The sequence below is a fragment of the Herpailurus yagouaroundi genome, unplaced genomic scaffold (assembly GCF_014898765.1).
Source record: "Herpailurus yagouaroundi ecotype Mexico unplaced genomic scaffold, PumYag 28, whole genome shotgun sequence".
NCBI classification, from domain to species: domain Eukaryota; kingdom Metazoa; phylum Chordata; class Mammalia; order Carnivora; family Felidae; genus Herpailurus; species Herpailurus yagouaroundi.
In genome coordinates this window covers 82,726,708-82,745,728 of record NW_024412376.1, presented here as the reverse complement: position 1 = coordinate 82,745,728, position 19,021 = coordinate 82,726,708, and the positions used below count along the sequence as shown (strand labels likewise).

At 37.1% G+C, this 19,021-nt stretch overlaps 1 protein-coding gene across 1 annotated transcript in view; it reads left to right on the top strand.

Annotated features, from left to right (window-relative positions):
• BANK1 (B cell scaffold protein with ankyrin repeats 1) overlaps window positions 1-19,021 on the top strand; it is a 315,691-nt gene that overhangs the window by 120,707 nt on the left and 175,963 nt on the right. The window contains exon 6 of the mRNA XM_040477430.1: window positions 1,566-1,671. Coding sequence (XP_040333364.1) covers window positions 1,566-1,671 — 106 coding nt within the window. The remainder of the gene's footprint in view (window positions 1-1,565; window positions 1,672-19,021) is intronic.

Here is a 19,021-nt window from a genome sequence, read left to right as displayed (position 1 = left end):
GACAGTGTAAATTTATTGCCAGTAATGTTTTGCCCCACCACTCGTATCAAAGGCTTCCTGAAAAGGCTGAGTAATTACTAATATAAAATTGTCACATTGATATTTATAGGATAGGTTCCATTCAATATCAGTATCCAGCCACATAAGCATTCATAGTCATCCTTAAACTTAAATAAGCTTAATTTTATACACATAATAAACATTTCCATGTTAAGTATTATAGGCCTTAAATAACTCCTTCTTGCTTACAGGATTAATTACAAACTTTTTATTACATATAAAAATGTCCACTTTTTTTTTTTGAAATGTCTACTTCCTTCTCTCTCCTTCTGCAGTCTTGTGGAAACTCCTAAAATCATGAACCAGATCATGCTTTATGATACCTCCATGACTATATGCAATTTGTTGCTTTAGTCTAGAATGCTCTTTATGTGCATGGCAATCTCAGCGTAGCTCATCTCCTCTATAAAGCCTTTTCTGACCATTTCATCCTGTGTGGGATTGAGCCGCCTCCCTTTTGCCTACACTGTACTTGACCCAGAAAGACTTTCTATCATAGTACCTAGAATTCAGTTCACTGCCCATGTATAATTGGATGACTGTGACTTTCTTGAAAGCAAAGCTTGTTGTCAAATCTCCCCTTCCTTTACAAAAAAAAAAAAAAAAATGGCCCACAGCTAATGGTTTCACATAGTCCATAGCATTAACTATATTCATATTGGTTTTACCTAACATTCTGTAGCTGTAAGTTGAGAAGACTTCACCCTTTCTCCCCACTTCTAAGGAGGACTTTTAAAAAATCCAGAGAAGGCTGAAACACTTTATTATTTAAGGCACCTAGATTTATTGAAAAATAAAGATATAGAGTAATAAAAATGTCTTTTTTTCTCAATCTAGTCATTTAATTTCTGTGACTATGTATTGGCAATAAGTCTAATTTTATTTGGAAGTCATATCAAAAGTATGAACGTTTGTTTTACAATCCTCTCTCCGCTCCATGGCCTTGTTGATTGGTACATGTCTTCAGATACAGTTACCTATGTCTCACATCCACTTGGTCCCAACTGTACCTTCACAAAACACAGTTTTAGAAGAAAGGTGGCCTCTGTAATAGGTTTGTCCTCAGTAGTAGGATTCTACACAGCTCATCCCCAAATGCTCAGTTTGGGGAAGTAGAATATCTGACCTTTAAGTTGAAGAACGAGACTCATCATTTTATTATTTCATTTGTTAAAATGTAATATGTATTTTAACAGAAGTTTATTTTTGAAACAAATTTCAGTGTTGCCATTGACCTGCAATAGTACTTTTTTTTTTAATTAGTAAGTATTTAAGTAAAGATATTCATGCAGACACAAAGCCAATCTATTTTTCTACTATTTTAATAACTGCCTTTTAGGCAAACCTCTAATGTTTTGTATTATTCTTTCAAAAGGGGTTATCAGTATCATTAGAAAGATTAACCAGTATTTACTCTAGCTAATACTTTTTATTATGTTGCACTAAGATGAGTTTGTGTGTAAATAATTTAACTAAGAAAAATTCTCCTTTTCATTTGAAAACAGAAAGACATTGACGAACTTGATGATATTCTCACATCCGTATTCAAGCATGAAATACCATATTATGAATTTCAGTCGTTCCAACCTAACATCAACCCTCAAAAAGAATGTGAGTATTTTCCAACTGCATCAATTATTTACTCTGTGCAACTATTTAAATATTATCTCTAAGAATATAGGTAGCTGCACTGTTGACTTTAGCCAATTCCTATCCCCTGGCGAGAGAGCACATTTATAACAAACTTCTAAGGGTCCATTTGGTAAATTTTTACTTTTTTTTATCTCAAGCCCTAAAAATGTGCATAATTTTTAAAATCAGCAAGCCTACTTCCTGATTTTTATTCTAAGGAAATGTTTAGATAATTGGTAATGGAGATTATTCATCAGCATTATTTGTAATTACCAAAGGTAAAAATAACTTAATCTTCCAAACATTGGTAATTGATTAAATAAATTTTGGCACATCCATTAATGTAACCATCATAAACAACTTTTATTATGAATTGATTTGCTGGCTGGAATGACGCTTTGATATATACTTAATTGAATAAAAGCAGGGTACATAGCAGTAGATAGAGTATGATTTGCTGCTTAAAATAGTACATATGTTTGGGGCAACTGGGTGGCTAAGTAGGTTAAGCATTGGCTCAGGTCATGATCTCAGGGTTGGTGGGTTCAAGCCCCATGTCGGGCTCCATGCTGACAGCTCAGAGCCTGGAGCCTACTTCAGATTCTGTGTCCCCTCTCTCTCTGCCTCTCCCCTGCTCGCACTTGCCTCTCTCTCAAAAAATAAATAAACATTAAAAAATAATTTAAAACAGTAGTATGTATGTTTATATATGTATATTATATGTATATGGAGAGAGAGAGAGAGAGAGAGAGAGAGAGAGAGAGAGAGAGAGAGATGGTCTGGACAGACAGGCACCTGTTAACAATAGTTATGTTTAGTTGTGCAATTTCAGGTAGTACATCTTTTTTTTTTTCATTTTACTTTCTTTATCTGTGTTTTCTACAATGACTGTATTATTTGTGTCATAAGAAGAAATATACATATACATATGGAGAAAAGTATATAAAGGAGCTACTATGAGAAAAATCATACTTCTACATTTTATCATGAACTCAGCAGTATATTTTCAAAATTGCCTGCTCCTACATAGTTTGTTGACACGCTGTTTATAATTCGCTTATATGCCCAGTATGTGCCAAACACTATGATAGGGATGTAATGATGCATAAGACAGGCATGGAGCTAAAGAATATGAGAGGTCTAGTGCAGGTATACTTTAGGACTATTTAGCAGAGGCTTTTTCTGTACTTTCTGTGCTGTTTGAGGCAATTTTTTCATCAGGCTGGCAAGCCTCAGGGAAGCAGGAAGAAAAGAATAGAAGTCTTAAGGCACGGCCAGTTGTGTTTTACCTCCATGTGCAAGAACCTGTAAGATGTTTACATTATGAGTTTGCATTATGCGGAAGGGGTGATAATGCACTAGTTTTGAATAAGTAATCTTGTGAGAGTGGTGAAAACTTGCTTTAATATTTCCACATACATTTGAACAATATATAACTCACAAAGGTTAGACCTGAAGTTAGGTTAGAAAAGAAACATAACATGATTTCTCACTTAAGACGCTCATCATTTAATTGGGAAAATGAGAGAATTTGTAAGTCATAACAGAAACAATGTACTAAACTCTATGGAATTGATTACATCAACAATAGAATTTTAGAGAAAAGCTGCATTATTTTTCAGGACGTGCTTCATAAAGGAGGTAGGATTTTACATGGGTCTTGAATAATGTGTTCCAATGAGGAAAGAGAAAGGTAACAGAAAAATTCTAGGCTTAAGAAAGTGCATGGAAAGGTATGAGGATGGGATTATGACACAGTTTTAACAAGTTCCTTCAGCGTTGTGTTTCTTTAGGTTTGTGGAATAAGAATTGTGAGATTGGAGAGGATGGTATGGTCCTTCACTTTTATGGGTTAAGAATTCTAGTTAAGTTTAAAACTGCCTCTCAATATCTAGCTTAGATGATACAATGTGAATTTTAGAGTTAAAAAGGATGGAAGAGTTCTCATCCCTTATTTTCATAGAAAAAGAATTCTGGATGGGTTAAATCAGAGTTCCTGGTAATGTGGAAGAAGTCCAGCTTCTGTTTTTCTGATAAACTTCCAGGTAAAGCAGATGCTGATGCTGCTAGACCTTTCACAGAGTGTTAAGGGTTTAGAGCAGTGGTTCTCGAACTTGGTGCATATTATAATTAGCTGAGGAGCTTTTAGAACCTTTGATGCCTAAACCATACCTCCCCATTAATGAAGAATCTGGGATGGGATCTTTGGCGTAAAGAAAATATTACACTCTCTTTACAGAGGTTGGAAAGTTAGTAGCATGTAAAAGTTTTAAACCATTATTAAAATTTAATGATGAACCTGTATTTGAAAAATATTTTTATAAAACAATTGCATTTTTGAAAAGAAGCTACAAGGGGAAAGTTCAATATAATCTAGGTGATTCGTTCAGATCCCTCATTACTGAGTATTGCTAGATGATAGATGCTATTAAACCTATAATGGAAGCAAAAAACCTTAATAACATCAAGCTTTCATTCCTAGTAGAAGTACAGAATAACAAAATGCAAATCACAGAACAAAAATATGCAAAATGGACATGAATATGACTGAACTCATGTATTTCTTGCCTCCTTGGCCTCATAATCTTGCATTAGTGTCAGCTTCAAAATATTTGGAGTTTAAGGGGCACCTGGGTGGGTCAGTCAGTTAACTGTCTGGCCCTTGATTTTGGCTCAGTTCATGATCTCCTGGTTGGTGAGTTCAAGACGTGATAGGCTCTGCACAGACAGATTCTTTCTCTCTCTCTCTCTCTCCCCCTCTCTCTCTCTGCTCCTCCCCTGCTCGTGCTCTCTCACTCTCAAAATAGATAAATAAACTTAAAAATATATATTTCTGGTCCTTAAGACCTTGCACCATATTTTTATTGATTTATTTTTATTTTTTTATATAATTTCTCATCAAGTTAGCTAATGTACAGTGTATACAGTGTGCTCTTGGTTTTAGGGGTAGATTCCCAGGATTCATCACTTGTATACAAACCCAGTGCTCATCCCAACAAGTGCCCTTCTCAGTGGCCATCACCCATTTTCCCCTCTCCCCCGCCTCCCCCATGACTCTCTTGGTTTGTTCTCTGTATTTATAAATTTTTTTTTCAACATTTTATTTTTATTTTTGGGACAGAGACAGAGCATGAATGGGGGAGGGGCAGAGAGAGAGGGAGACACAGAATCAGAAACAGGCTCCAGGCTCTGAGCCATCAGCCCAGAGCCTGACGCAGGGCTCGAACTCGGACCGCGAGATCGTGACCTGGCTGAAGTCGGACACTTAACCAACTGCACCACCCAGGCGCCCCTGTTCTCTGTATTTATGAATCTCTTATGGTTTGCCTCCCTCTCTGTTTGAAACTATTTTTTCCCCTTCCCTTCCTCCATGGTCTTCTTTTAAGTTTCTCAAGTTGTACATATAAGTGAAAACATATGATATTTGTCTTTCGCTGACTGACTGATTTCACTTAGCATAACACCCTCCAGTTCCATCCACATTGTTGCAAATGGCTGGATTTTTCTTTCTTATTGCCAAGTAGTATTCCATTGTATATATAAACCACATCTTCTTTATCCATTCGTCAGTTGATGAACACTTTGGCTCTTTAGATAATTTGGCTATTGTTGAAAGCACTGCTATCAACATTGGGGTACATGTGCCCCTATGAATCAACACTCCTGTATGTTTTGGATAAATTCCTAGTAGTGCTATTATTGCTCAGTCATAGCGAAGTTCTATTTCTAATTTTTTGAGGAACCTCCACACTGTTTTCCAGAGTGGCTGCACCAATTTGCATTCCCACCAGCAGTGCAAGAGGGTTCCCATTTCTCCATATCCTCACCAACATCTGTTGTTTCCTGAGTTGTTAATTTTAGCCACTCTGACTGGTGTGAGGTAGTATCTCAGTGTGGCTTTGATTTGTGTTTCCCTGATGACGAGTGATGTTGAGCATCTTTTCACATGTCTGCTGGCCACCTAGATGTCTTCTTTGGAAAAGTGTCTATTCATGTCTTCTGCCCATTTCTTCACTGGATTATTTGCTTTTCAGAGATTGAGTTTGTTAAATTCTTTATAGATTTTGCATATTAACTTTTTATATGATATGTCATTTGCAAATATCTTCTCCCATTCTGTCAGTTGCCTTTTAGTTTTGTTGATTGTTTTCTTTGCAGTGTAGAAGATTTTTATCTTGATGAGGTCCCAGTAGTTCATTTTTGTTTTTAATTCCCTTGCCTTTGGAGATGTGTCAAGTAAGAAATTTCTGTGGCTGAGATCAGAGAGGTTTTTTCCTGCTTTCTCCTCTAGGGGTTTGATGGTTTCCTGTCTCACATTCAGGTCCCTCATCCATTTTGAGTTTGTTATTGTGAATGGTGTAAAGAAGTAGTCTAGTTTCATTCTTCTGCATGTTGCTGTCCAGTTCTCCCAGCATCATTTGCTAAAAAGACTATCTATTTCCATGCTATACTCTTCCCTGCTTTGTCAAAGATTAGCTGGCCATGCATTTGTGGGTCTAGTTCTGGGTCCTCTATTCTGTTCCAGTGTTTTGTGTGTCTGTTTTTGTGCCAATACCATACTGTCTCAAAGATTATAGCTTTGTAGTAGAAGCTAAAGTCCAGGATTGTGATGCCTCCCTCTTTGGTTTTCTTTTTCAACATTACTTTGGCTACTCAGGGTCTTGTGTGGTTCCATACAAATTTTAGGATTGTTTGTTCTAGCTTTGAGATGAATGCCAGTGCAATTTCAATTGGGATTGCATTGAATGTGTAGATTGCTTTGGGTAATATTGATATTTTAACAATATTTGTTCTTCCAGTCCATGACAGGGAATGTTTTTCCGTTTCTTTGTGCCTTCTTCAATTTCCTTCATAAGTTTTCTATAGTTTTCAGCATAATATCTTTCACATCTTTGGTTAGGTTTATTCCTAGGTATTTTATGGTTCTCAGTGCAATTGTAAATTGGATTGATTTCTTGATTTCTCTTCCTGTTGCTTCATTATAGATGTATAGAAATGCAAACAATTTCTATACATTGATTTTGTATCCTGTGACTTTGCTGAATTCGTCAGTTCTAGCAGCTTTTTGGAGGAGTCTTGGATTTTCCATGTAAAGTATCATGTCATCTGCAAAAAGTGAAAGTTTGACTTCTTCTTTGTCAATTTGAAAACCTTTTATTTCATTTTGTTGTCTGATTGCTGAGGCTGAGACTTCCAACACTATGTTAAACAACAGTGGTGAGAGTGGACATCCCTATTATGTTCCTGATCTCAGGGGGAAAGCTCTCAGTTTGAGGATGATATTAGCTGCAGGCTTTTCATATATGGTGTTTATGATGTTAAGGTATGTTCCTTCTACCTAGATTTTCTTGAGGGTTCTTATTAAGAAAGGATGCTGTATTTTGTCAAATGCCTTTTCTGCATCTATTGACAGGATCATGTGGTTCTTGTCCTTCCTTTTATTGATGTGATGTATCACATCGATTGATTTGCAAATATTGAACCAGCCCTGCAGCCCAGGAATGAATACCATTTGATCATGGTGAATAATTCTTTTAATACACTGTTGAACTCAATTTGCTATTATCTTGTTGAGAATTTTTACATCGATGTTCATCAGGGATACAGGCCTGTGATTCTCCTTTTTAGTGGGGTTTCTATCTGGTTTGGGAATCAAGGTAATGCTGGCTTCACAGAATGAGTCCAGAAGTTTTCCTTCCATTTCTATTTTTCAGAACAGCTTAAGAAGGATAGGTATTAGCTCTGTTTTAGATGTCTGGTTGAATTCCCCTGGGAAGCCATCTGGCCCAGGACTCATTTGGTGGGAGATTTTTGATAACTGATGCAATTTCTTCACTGGTTATGTGTCTGTTCAAATTTTCTATTTCTTCCTGTTTGAGTTTTGGTAGTGTGTGGGTGTCTTGGAATTTGTCCGTTTCTTCCAGGTTGTCTAGTTGGTTGGCATATAATTTTTCATAGTATTCTCTAATAATTGTTTGTATTTCTGTGATGTTCATTGTGATCTGTTCCTTTCAGTTGTGATTTTATCCATTTGGGTCCTCTCCCTTTTCTTTTTGAGAAGTCTGGCTAAGGGTTTATCAATTTTGTTTATCTTTTCAAAACACCAGGTCTTAGATTTATTGATCTGTTCTACTGTTTTTATTTTTGTTGTTGTTGTTGTTTTTGGATTCTATACTGTTTATTTCTGCTCTAATCTTTATTATTCTCTTCTTCTGCTGGCTTTGGGGTTTTTTTTGCTGTTCTGCTGCTAGTTCCTTTCGGTGTGCTATTAGGTTTTGTATTTGGGATTTTTCTTGTCTGTTGAGATAGGCGTGGATTGCAATGTATTTTCCTCTTAAGACTGCCTTTGCTGCATCCCAAAGATTTTGGACTGTCATGTGTTCATTTTCATTTGCTTTCATGTATTTTTAAATTTTGTCTTTAATTGCCTGGCTGACCCATTCATTCTTTAGTAGGATGTTCTTTAACATCCATGCATGTGGAGGCTTTCCTAATTTTTTCTTGTGGTTGATTTTAAGTTTCATAACATTGTGTTCTGAAAATATGCATGGTATGACCTCAATTCTTTTATATTTATTGAGGGCTGTTTTGTGACCCAGTATGTGATCTATCTTGAAGAATGTTCCATGTGCACTCAAGAATAATGTGTATTCTACTTCTTTTGGATGAAAAGTTCTAAATATATCTGTCAAGTCTATCTGGTCCAGTGTATCATTCAAGACCATTGTTTCTTGATTGGTTTTCTGCTTAAATGATCTGTCCATTGTTGTATGTGGAGTATTAAAGTCCCCTTCAGTTACTATATTCTTATCAATAAGATTGCTTATGTTTGTGATTGATTTATATATTTGGGTACTCTCAAGTTGGGAGCATACACATTTACAACTGTTAACTCTTCTTGATGGATAGACCCTGTGATTATGATATAATTCCCTTCTTCATCCCTTGTTACAGCCTTTTGTTTAAAATCTAGTTTGTATGATATAAGTATGGCTACTCCACCTTTCTTTTGACTTCCAGTAGCATGATAGATGGTTCTGCATCCACTCACTTTCAATTTGAATGTGTCCTAAGGTCTAAAATGGGTCTCTTATAGACAGCATATAGATGGGTCTTATTTTTTTATCCATTCTGATACCCTATGCATTTTGATTGGAGCATTTAGTCTGTTTACATTCAAACTTACTATCAGAAGATATGGATTTAGTGTCATTGTGTTATCTGTAGATTTCATGCTTGTGGTGATGTCTCTGGTCCTTTGTAGTCTTTGCAGCATTCCACTCACAGAGTCCCCCTTAGGATCTCTTGCAGGGCTGGTTTAGTGGTCATGAACTCTGTCAGTTCTTGTTTGTCTGGAAAAGCCTATATTTCTCCTTCTGTTCTGAATGACATCATTGTTGAATAAAAGATTCTTGGCTGCATATTTTTCCTGTTCAGCACATTAAATATTTCCTGCCACTCCCTTCAGGCCTGCCGAGTTTCAGTGGATAGGTCTGCTACCCTTATGTGTCCACCTTTGTAGGTTAAGGCCATTTGTCCCTAGCTGCTTTCAGAATTCTCTCTTTATCTTTGTATTTTGCCAGTCTCACTATGATATGCAGTGGAGTTGACCTATTACTGTTAAATCTGAAGGGAGTTCTCTGTGCCTTCTGGAGTTGGATGTCTGCTTCCTTGCCCAGATTAGGGAAATTCTCAGCTATCATTTGTTCATGTAAACCTTCTGCCCCTTTCTCTCTCTTCTTCTTCTGGAACTCCTATGATATGGATGTTATTATGTTTCATTGAATCACTTAGTTCTCTAATTTCCCCCTCATGGTCTAGTATTTTCTTATACCCCTTTTTCTCAGCTTCATCATTTTCCATAATTTTATCTTCCATTTCACTACACTCTCCTCAGCCTCTTCCATCCTTGCTGTCACTGCATCTAGTTTGTTTTACGTCTTTATTTCAGCATTTCTTAATTTGTCATGACTATTTCTTAATTCCTTGTTCTCTGCAGCAGTAGATTCTCTGCTGTCTTCTATGCTTTTTTCAAGCCCAGCTATTAATCTTATACTATTATTCTAAATTCTTGCTCAGATATATCTGCTTTGAGAAATTCTCTAGCTTTCATTTTTCCTGGAATTTCTTCTGAGGAGAATTCTTCCATTTTGTCATTTTGGCTAGTCTCTTGTCCCTTAGGTGTTTTAATAGCTTGCTATGTGTTCTGCATCTGTGAGCACTACTGTATTATGAAGGGCCATATGCTGTCCAGGGCCTGGCCTTTCAGGAGGTATTTTTGGAGTGTGTTGCGTGCTCTCTGTTGTTGTGACTCTGGTTGCTTTATCTTCCTACTGGTAATGGTGGTTTGGACCTTCCACCAGGTGTGCTCTGATTTGTTCTTTGAAGTAACCCTGGAAAAAAATTTAAAAAGGCTGGGGTGGTGGAAGAGACCTTATCCCATGCAAAGAGAGAAATGGCAGGGGTGGGGGAAAAGAAAAAAAATTGACCAGGCAGAGAATCAGAGAAACTATACAGTTTAATCCAGAGAGAGAGAGAGAGAGAGAGGAAAATAAAGAAGAAGAAGATATTGAAGAGGTATAAAAAGAATAGATTAAAAATCTCTGCTTAAACAAACCAACAAGTGGAACAACCAGACTAGAGAAGGGAAGAAATAAGAGGAAGAAAAGGAATGGGGGGGGGGGCACAATATATATATATAGAGAGAGAGACAGAGGCAGAGACAGAGACAGAGAGAGAGAGAGCGAGAGAGAGAGAGAGAGAGAGAGAGCGAGAGAGAGAGAGACCAAGAATCAAATCAGAAAATGTACCACCACTGGACTGATACCTGATGGTGCCTTGGAACCAGTGGCTGCGGAAGAGAGTCTGGTTCAGTCAGTTTCAATCTTGCTCTGTTAGATAGATACGCAGTTACCAGGCACAGAGAGGCATAGTTTGGTGTAGAAAGGGCCTGCTGTCTGTTCCTTAAACCCCACCTTGTTGGTGATGGGGAGAAAAATGGTGACACCCCCGTCTCTCCTCCCCGGACGGGGTGTCCTAAACCACTCTGTTCAGGCCATTCTCACAGCACCATGCAGGTGTGAGCAGGCCGGTTTGTCCCACTCTAGTCTCCTGCACCTCCTAAGTGCTCGGCTGGATTCAAACCCAGATGTCTTAAAGGATCCTGCTCTGCGTACCCCGATTCCGGGGTAGTGCCACTCCACCCAGCTAACAAAGGGCGTCTGGCCAACAGGCGCCTGCAGGGTCTTTTGTCCTTGGAGCAGCTATTTGCCTTCTTCCCACAGCACTCAAGGGAGGGGATTGCTCTCTTTGACTGCGCCTCTGAGCTGGGTACCAAGCCCCGGGCTGCCTCTCTTCCTCCCCAGGTGCACACACAGAGCTGCAGGCCCCAGATCAGAGAAAGCCCTGCGGTTAGAAATTGGTTCTTTCTCCGTTTTTCCATTCCCTGATCTGTGGTTTTTCTCTTGTCCAAATACAGTCCTACACTTCCACATCCTCTCTTTCTCTTCCTTTTGTCTCCCCACAGAAGGGTATCCCTTCCCTCCATTCCTATGCTGCTTATTTTATCTCTCCCAGTTTTCAGTCATGCACCTATGACCCGCCAAGTGGCTCTGTGGGCCCCTGGAGATGTTTCTGCCACTCTGTAGCCTGGATTCCTGTAATTCCAAGTCTTCTGGCCTCAATACTGCTGGGTTTGAGGGACGAGGGAATTTCGAGTCCCCCTACTTCTCCGCCATGTTGACTCCTGTGTCTCTTGCACCATATTTTTATAGTGTTGACATTAAATTCATGATAAGATTTGAGAGGCTTTTATATCTAATGTGGAATTAACTGAACAAGAGAGTTTGGGAAAGAAATGTTAGGTTGCTAAGAACTTCCATAGAAACACTTCTAGAGATGCCCTGAGAGGTAAATTTAACAAACAATCAGGTATTATTCCAGATGTCTGTCCCTAAGGACGATTCTACAATTACTTGCTGAAGTTTTTTTTTATTTATTAAAAATTTATTATTTATTACTCCATATTTTAGCTGAAAAAAATTGGAGGTTAGGACACAGTGGAGAAGATAGTCATAAGGAACTGATAGGGTACATTTGGTATTGACTTACCCTAATGGTGAGCCATGGAAATTACACACAGATATATATGGTTCTTTGAAAGTATGGCCATAATGCTGTATTAATCAAAACTGTTATGTTGTTGCACCATCCTCTTTGCTTTTCAAGTTGATTTTAGTAAATTCTGGGTTTAGTTCCCTGTCACTTCATTTATAATGAGTAAAATGCTATCTGTGCCATTATGCCTTGGTCATTTTCACTCCTGCCTGCCAGTCTGACAGGTGTGAAATGATATCTTTAATTAATATTGTTATTACTAATATAGCTGTGCATCTTTTATTCTATTTGAAGTTTTATTTTTCTCCAGTGAATTTCCATTTCATAGACTTCATGTATTTCTAATGACTGCTATCTTTTTCTTATTGAATTTGGGATTTCTTTTTTCGTTTTCAGTATGTATATGCTGGATACTAACTATTTGCCAGTTTTATACATTGTACATATGCACTTAATTTGTTCCTTGTTTTTCAGTTTATATGGTATCTTATGTAAGCATATAACTAAATTCATTATAAAACTTGATATCTATTAGAGCTGGTCTCCACCTCCACTTAAAATTAAATTTGCTCTTCTTTTTCCTTTATTTATCCTTGATATTTAGGATCCACTGGTCAAATTCCATCAAAACCCCTAGTAAAATTGAAGTAAAATTATACATTAATTTGATTAAAATTGCCACTTTTGTCATACTTAACTCTTTCTGACCATAAACATGATACTCTATTTATTTGGGTCTTTTTTATTATAGCTTTCAAAAAAATTGTATTTTTATAAATTCTTGAAAACTTTTATCAGATTTATTTCTGATTATTTTATGGTCTTGTTAACACCAAAAATACTACATTAAAATTATGATTTTTAATTATTTTTTACTGTTCCTTTCTTTGATACCTATGGTATTGAGCCATGTACCTTATAACGTATCTTATAATGTATAATGTGTTCTATATGGAAAAGGAGTTTTCACAATGAGGAATTACTGTTCTTACTCCCTGAAAAGAAAATTAGGAACAGATAGAATCAACATTAGGGATATTTTTACAAAAATAATTTTTAATTCACTGTCTTCCCAAAATATGAATTTTGCAAAACATGAGCTGTATGGACCTTTCTAGTGTTCTTTTTAAAATTCTTTTGAGTATAGTTGACACACAATGTTGCATTAGTTTCAGGTGTACAACATAATGATGCAACAAGTTTCTACATTATGCTGTGGTTACCACAAGTGTAGGTACCCTCTGTCTGGATACATTGCTATTACAATACCATTGTCTATATTCCTTATGCTGTGCCTATTCATTCCATAACTGAAAGCTGGTGTGTGTTTTCAGTTTAAATCACTTAAGAAGAAAATCAGAAGCAATGAAATAAGCAATCTAAAAGGAAAATAAATGATCAAGATTATTCCTTATTCTGAGATAAGAAGTAGTAGGTGGCAGAAAAAAATATATAGTCACGTAAACTCACTTTAAATTAGTTACAAGCACATCACCGTTCAATAAGTTCACTAAATTAGGGAAAGATTTACATATAACACACTATCAAAACTTGTAGTGATTGGTAAATTGGAGATTTGGTATATAAATTAACTGTAAAATTACAAATTTTCCCATTTCATTTTCTTGATAACTCAACCTACATGTATAGATTTTCATATCTCCTACTAAGGACATTTTGTAGCATACTCTCAAGTTAATTTCATGAACTAATGGTAAAGTTTGTATCAAGTAATAATAAATAAAACAACCACTTGGAATCCTTTAAAATGTTTTTCACTTGAATAACCAAAAAAAAAAAAAAACTATTCTTTTAGTATTATACTACTGTTATTCACTTTTACAGTATTTTTTAAAAGACTCTATATTCCTCCAGATGTAAAGTTTTAATAGTTATGCTAATAAGCATCATAACTGTTATTGGAGGGTGTAAATTTTTTTTGGAAGGAAGGAAGGAAAAGAAAGAAGCAATGTAGGAAGGAAGGAAGCAAAAAAAAATTAAGGTTGATACCAGGGCAAAATTTGGCCTTCCCTGCACTTGAATTATCCCCAGACAAGAAGCACCTCTGGCCTTGAGTCCATTGAGAGCATAGGTAAGAAAGAACAGTATGTCCTACAGAGTCAAAGAAACATCCCTGGCCTCAGGATGTATCCTAACACTATGAAGATAAGCAATGTGAGATCCTGAGTCCAGCAACCATTTATGAATGGTCAGCCCTTCACATTTCAACAACATTCATAATTCTTTCTCATTATGCCTATTACGATTACCATAACAACATATATTCTGTGATCATTGAGAAATCTGTGATTATAGATGAAAACGATGGGCTTGAGAATGCAATATTGTCTCCCAATCAGGAGAATTTGGATCTATAAAATTGTATGAAGCAATCTTATTAATTCATTCATATTACAAGTATAAACAAAGTACCAGACACTCTCCTAGGTACTCCTAGGTGGCCACTCTAGAAAAGTCTGTCTTCATGAAACTCTTAATGAGGGCAATAGAATAAGCAATTAAATCATCACAACAAAATAAAATATTGCTTCAAATAGTAATATTGGTTATGAGAAAAATAAAGTGAGATGGTAGAGAGATGAGAGGTGATGAGATGCCATGCAAAGATTATAATATGGTTTAGTATCATCTAATTTACATGTTAAAAAATAGTATTTTGCAGGGCACCCTGGTGGCTCAGTCGGTTAAGCATAGACCTTTGGCTCAGATAATCACCTCATGGTTCACAAGGTTGAGCCCCATGTCAGGCTCTGTACTAACAGCTCAGAGCTTGGAGCTTGCTTCAGATTCTGTGTTTTCCTCTCTCTCTGCCCCTCCCCTGCTCATGCTGTATCTCTCTTTCTCTCAAAAATAAATAAAAACACTTTAAAAATAGTATTTTGCTGCTATGTAGAGAACGGATTATAGGTGTGTAAGAATGGAAGCAGGGACACTGGATAGGAGGCCATTCTGATAGTCTCAGGGGAGATGTGATGATGGCCTGGTGGTGGCAGTGGAAGTAATGACATGTGCCCTTACTTAGGTATTTGCAGATAAAGAATACTGCTGACAGATGACCAGAAGCCCTGCTACCAGGTCATCATGGTATTCACAGTCATAGCACAGATGAGACCATTCTGTAGAGAGGGTAGTTCAGAGCAAAGGTCGAGTCCTGGGCAATGCAATATTTAGAGGTCTGGAAGAGAAATTTCCATAACAAGAGACAGAGAAGGAGCCCTTGTTGAAGTAGGAGTGTGATGTCTTGAGAGCAAGTAAAGAAAATGTTTCTGAGAAAAGGAAGTGATCAACCATGACTTATCCTACTTCAGAGAGTAAGAATGAGAAAATGCCACAAAATAATTTGTAAGTTACAAAATCATTCTTCAATGCCAAAATGTCCCCGGTGGATCCAGGTATTCCCCAAATCTTTGCATCAAAAGTATCACTTGGCCTATCCGTTTCTCCTGAAAGTCTGTATCAATAGATAGTATCTGTAGAACAAATACTGGCTAGATTAAGAACTATAGTTTTACTAATTCCCCAAGGCCTCCAAAATTCTGCAAAAACATCTAAAAGTAATTGGAAACACACACTGATTCAGAGAATGCAAGTTGTTAATGAGTCAAATAAAGAACTACCCAGAAGAAACAGAGAAGAGGATTATGTAAAGTTTTAATTAACTGCCTCTCAGGTTCATTTTCCATTGTAGTAGACTTGAATTTCATTTGTTATATTCTCTTCCCCCATTTGAAGCATCTCTAAAGTTGAAAGTTGTGTTGAGATATATCCACATGGCAATAAGGAATGACTGGAAGCTTACAGGACAAATTATGAACAGGGCAGTGTAATATACAAGGGACAGGAGAGCAGGTAAGTAAAAAAATAAGTAACAGATTAGGCTGAGATTCCAAGAATCTGCAAGAGCAGAGTTAACAGCACATAATAAAAAACAGGTGAGGCTTGAAGGCTAAAGCAGTAGGCTGCATTGTCTACAGCTATTTTCACAGCATTCTAATCCCAAGAACCAGTTCCTGACTTGGCTCATTCTGGAAGCCAGAAAGGTGAGCTGGAAAGGCAAATTTGTATCCTTATGGAAGACATTGTTGACAATAATGGAAATCTTGGAAATAAGCATGACCTCTACCCATGATATCTGACTGGCTATAAGAAGTTAAATCCTCGGGGCACCTGGTGGCTCAGTCGGTTGAGTATCCGGCTTCAGCTCAGGTCATGATCTCACAGTTTGTGGGTTTGAGCCCCACGTCAGGCTCTGTGCTGACAGTTCAGAGCCTGGAGCCTGCTTCCGACTCTGTGTCTCCCTCTCTCTCTGTCCCTCTCCTGCTTACGCTGTCTCTATCTCTCAAGAATAAATAAACACTAAAAAAAAATTAAAAAAAAAAGAAATTAAATCCTCTGTGCTCATTACCCACACAATCTGAATGGAGATTACCTCTGTAAGAATATAATGTGTGGTGGTTGGTGGAAATATTATTTCTAACAATGTTTATTTCTCAGGTTGCTGTCAGATTGTATATTTTTCTAAGAAATAAATAAAGATAAATTTATTTTACCCTTGACAACATGAAAAGATACTTTAAAATATGTAAACCATGACAAAAGAGGGAATCTAGGAAATCTCTTTGAGAAACCGAGAATAGAACAGAGAAAATGTCTGCCCCAGACATTCTTTGTATAGCTGTCTGTGAGGTTCACTTCAGTTTTCCCAGCTACCCACTCTCATTTATTTGATCCAAGCCCCCATTCTTTGTTGTATTTAGCATTTTGCTTAAACTTCAGTGGACATCAGAATTACTTGAAAAGTTTGTTAAAATCCAGATTTGCGGGCTCTACTCAGAATTTCTGATACAGTAGGTGTGGGATGGGCCCAAGAATTTTGCATTTCTCACAAATTCATAGATGATGCTGATGCTACTGGTCTGTGAGTTACCAATGAAAACCACTGAGTAAAAACAACAGTAATGCGTGGTACTGCCCTATACATAAGTAAAATTGACATGAATAAAATTCAAGTCAAGATATCAGATTTGTTTTTAGTTTATCACTCCATGTCCCAGGATTTAAAGTGTGGTTGCAGAATGAAGTAATCTTAGAGTACTTATCTAAAAAAATTATTTTTATGTGTGTATCTTTAAAAAAAAAAAAAACCTCATGAATTCTTAGAAGTTTAATGGACTCTGCTTTGTACTAGGTTTTCTTCCAGGCACTGAGGGAAGGTAGAGGAATATGAGATAAATAAAATACAACCCATATATGCAGAGGGCCCCAAAGACAAAGGAAGAGAAACCATCACAAAAATAAGTGCCATTAATACAGCATATGCTCTGCTAATAAGAGCTAGCACTCGCATTTTGTGCGCTCTGTGTGAGGAACAATTAATTCTAAGCACTTTCCTTACTTTAATGCATTTAATTCCTCCCAGGAATCCTGAAGAAAGTACTGTTTTTCATCTCTGCTTTACAGATGAGACATTGTATCACTTGCCCAACTAGTGGAAGAGCTGGGACTTGGATCCAAACAGCCCAGAGGCCATGGTCATGGTACTAACCACTCAACAATGACAGCCCTACATGCTGTAATGAACTGTAGCTCCAGGGAGGTGTGGGAGCCCAGAGGAAGAAGGGCAGTCAGAGGAAGCTTCCTAGGGAGACGATCTTAAATTTAGAGGAAAAGTGATGAATTATTTTTGCTAAATGATTTAAAATTACCACTTTAATAAATAATTTGTAGAAGCAAGTTTGAAATTATCTTGATGCCCTCTGTATGTTGTTTTTTTGCAATCCTACAAATATGATGATTTTTGTTTTGTAGTGCATGATTTCCTTCCAATCACCCATTTTGCCTCCATGTGAAAATACTATCCTTTAGGAGGGATCTCTTTAGTTTGTTCATAGATTTATGCCCAGTGCCTATGAGAGTTTCTAGCACTTGATAAGTATTTACTATATTAGTTAAGCTGTTAATGGCAACCAAGTTAACTACAAGAATAACATCAGTAAGACCTCGGTCAACAATATATATAGACTAGTAATATTTGAGACTAGTAATGTCTGAGACCAGTAATATATAAAGGAGCTCTTCTTTGTAGAAATATAAGGCAGCTACTTATAATGTCATTATTTTGTCTTTTATATTCTTTTCTACCCCCGATCTGTGGCATCTGACATTAGTAGAATGAAAAAAAAAAAAATGGCATATGAGCTTTCTGAATATACTGCTTGAATTGTCTGTGCTCAGATAACCAAGACACCTATGTTTATCTTCTGTGGGCCAACACAAAAAATATAGGGTTTTCAGGATCAAAAGTAATAAGTTAAATCTATAAGTTTATCATAGGGTTAGGGAAAAAACATACATATACTGTCCATTAGTAACTGGTAACAGGAAAGAGGCTCTGTAACATCCATTTTATTAAGAACTATGCATACATGGGTTAGCCTCAGTTACACACACACACACACACACACACACACACACACACACTAGGATTTTTTTTTATTATTATAAATTGAGTAAGTCATTATTTAAGGAACTTCCTCTTACTTTTGCAGCTGTTGTGTAATAATGGTCCTCAAACCCAGGGTTTCTGTCCTCTGAAATTCTTGACAGGTCTAGAGGAAACCCCCAACAGTACCCTATCACTAACTACCCCCAAATATCTCCTTCTGCTTCTGAAAGGGACTCATCTGCTCTCTGGATTCTACCATTACCAAATAGTTACAGAAGATCTTTGTAGCATCACTGCAGGTGTAAAGACTCATTGTATTATTCTAGAAGGATAGGAAGTCAAAGAAGAACTTGTTATTATGTCTTGTTCCTTTAAGTGATGGTTTATCAAAACTACCACAGTCATTTTCCTCACCAAATTAGGATGCTCCAGAGAAACAGAACCAATAGGATGTATTCAGAGAGACAGAGAGACAGGAGGAGGTTTATTTTAAGGAACTGGCTCACATGATTGTGGAGCTGGCAATTCTGAAATGTGCAGGGCAGGCCAGAGGCTGGAAATTCCAGCACAAGTTGATTTTGCAGTCTTGAGTCCAAAGGCAGTCTGGAGACCAAATTTCTTCCTCTTTGGGGATCTTCCGTATTTTTCCCCAGGGCCTTCAACTGATTGGATGAGGCCCGCTCACATGATGGAGGATAATCTGCTTTACTCAGAGTCTACTGATTTAAAGGTTAATCACATCTGTAA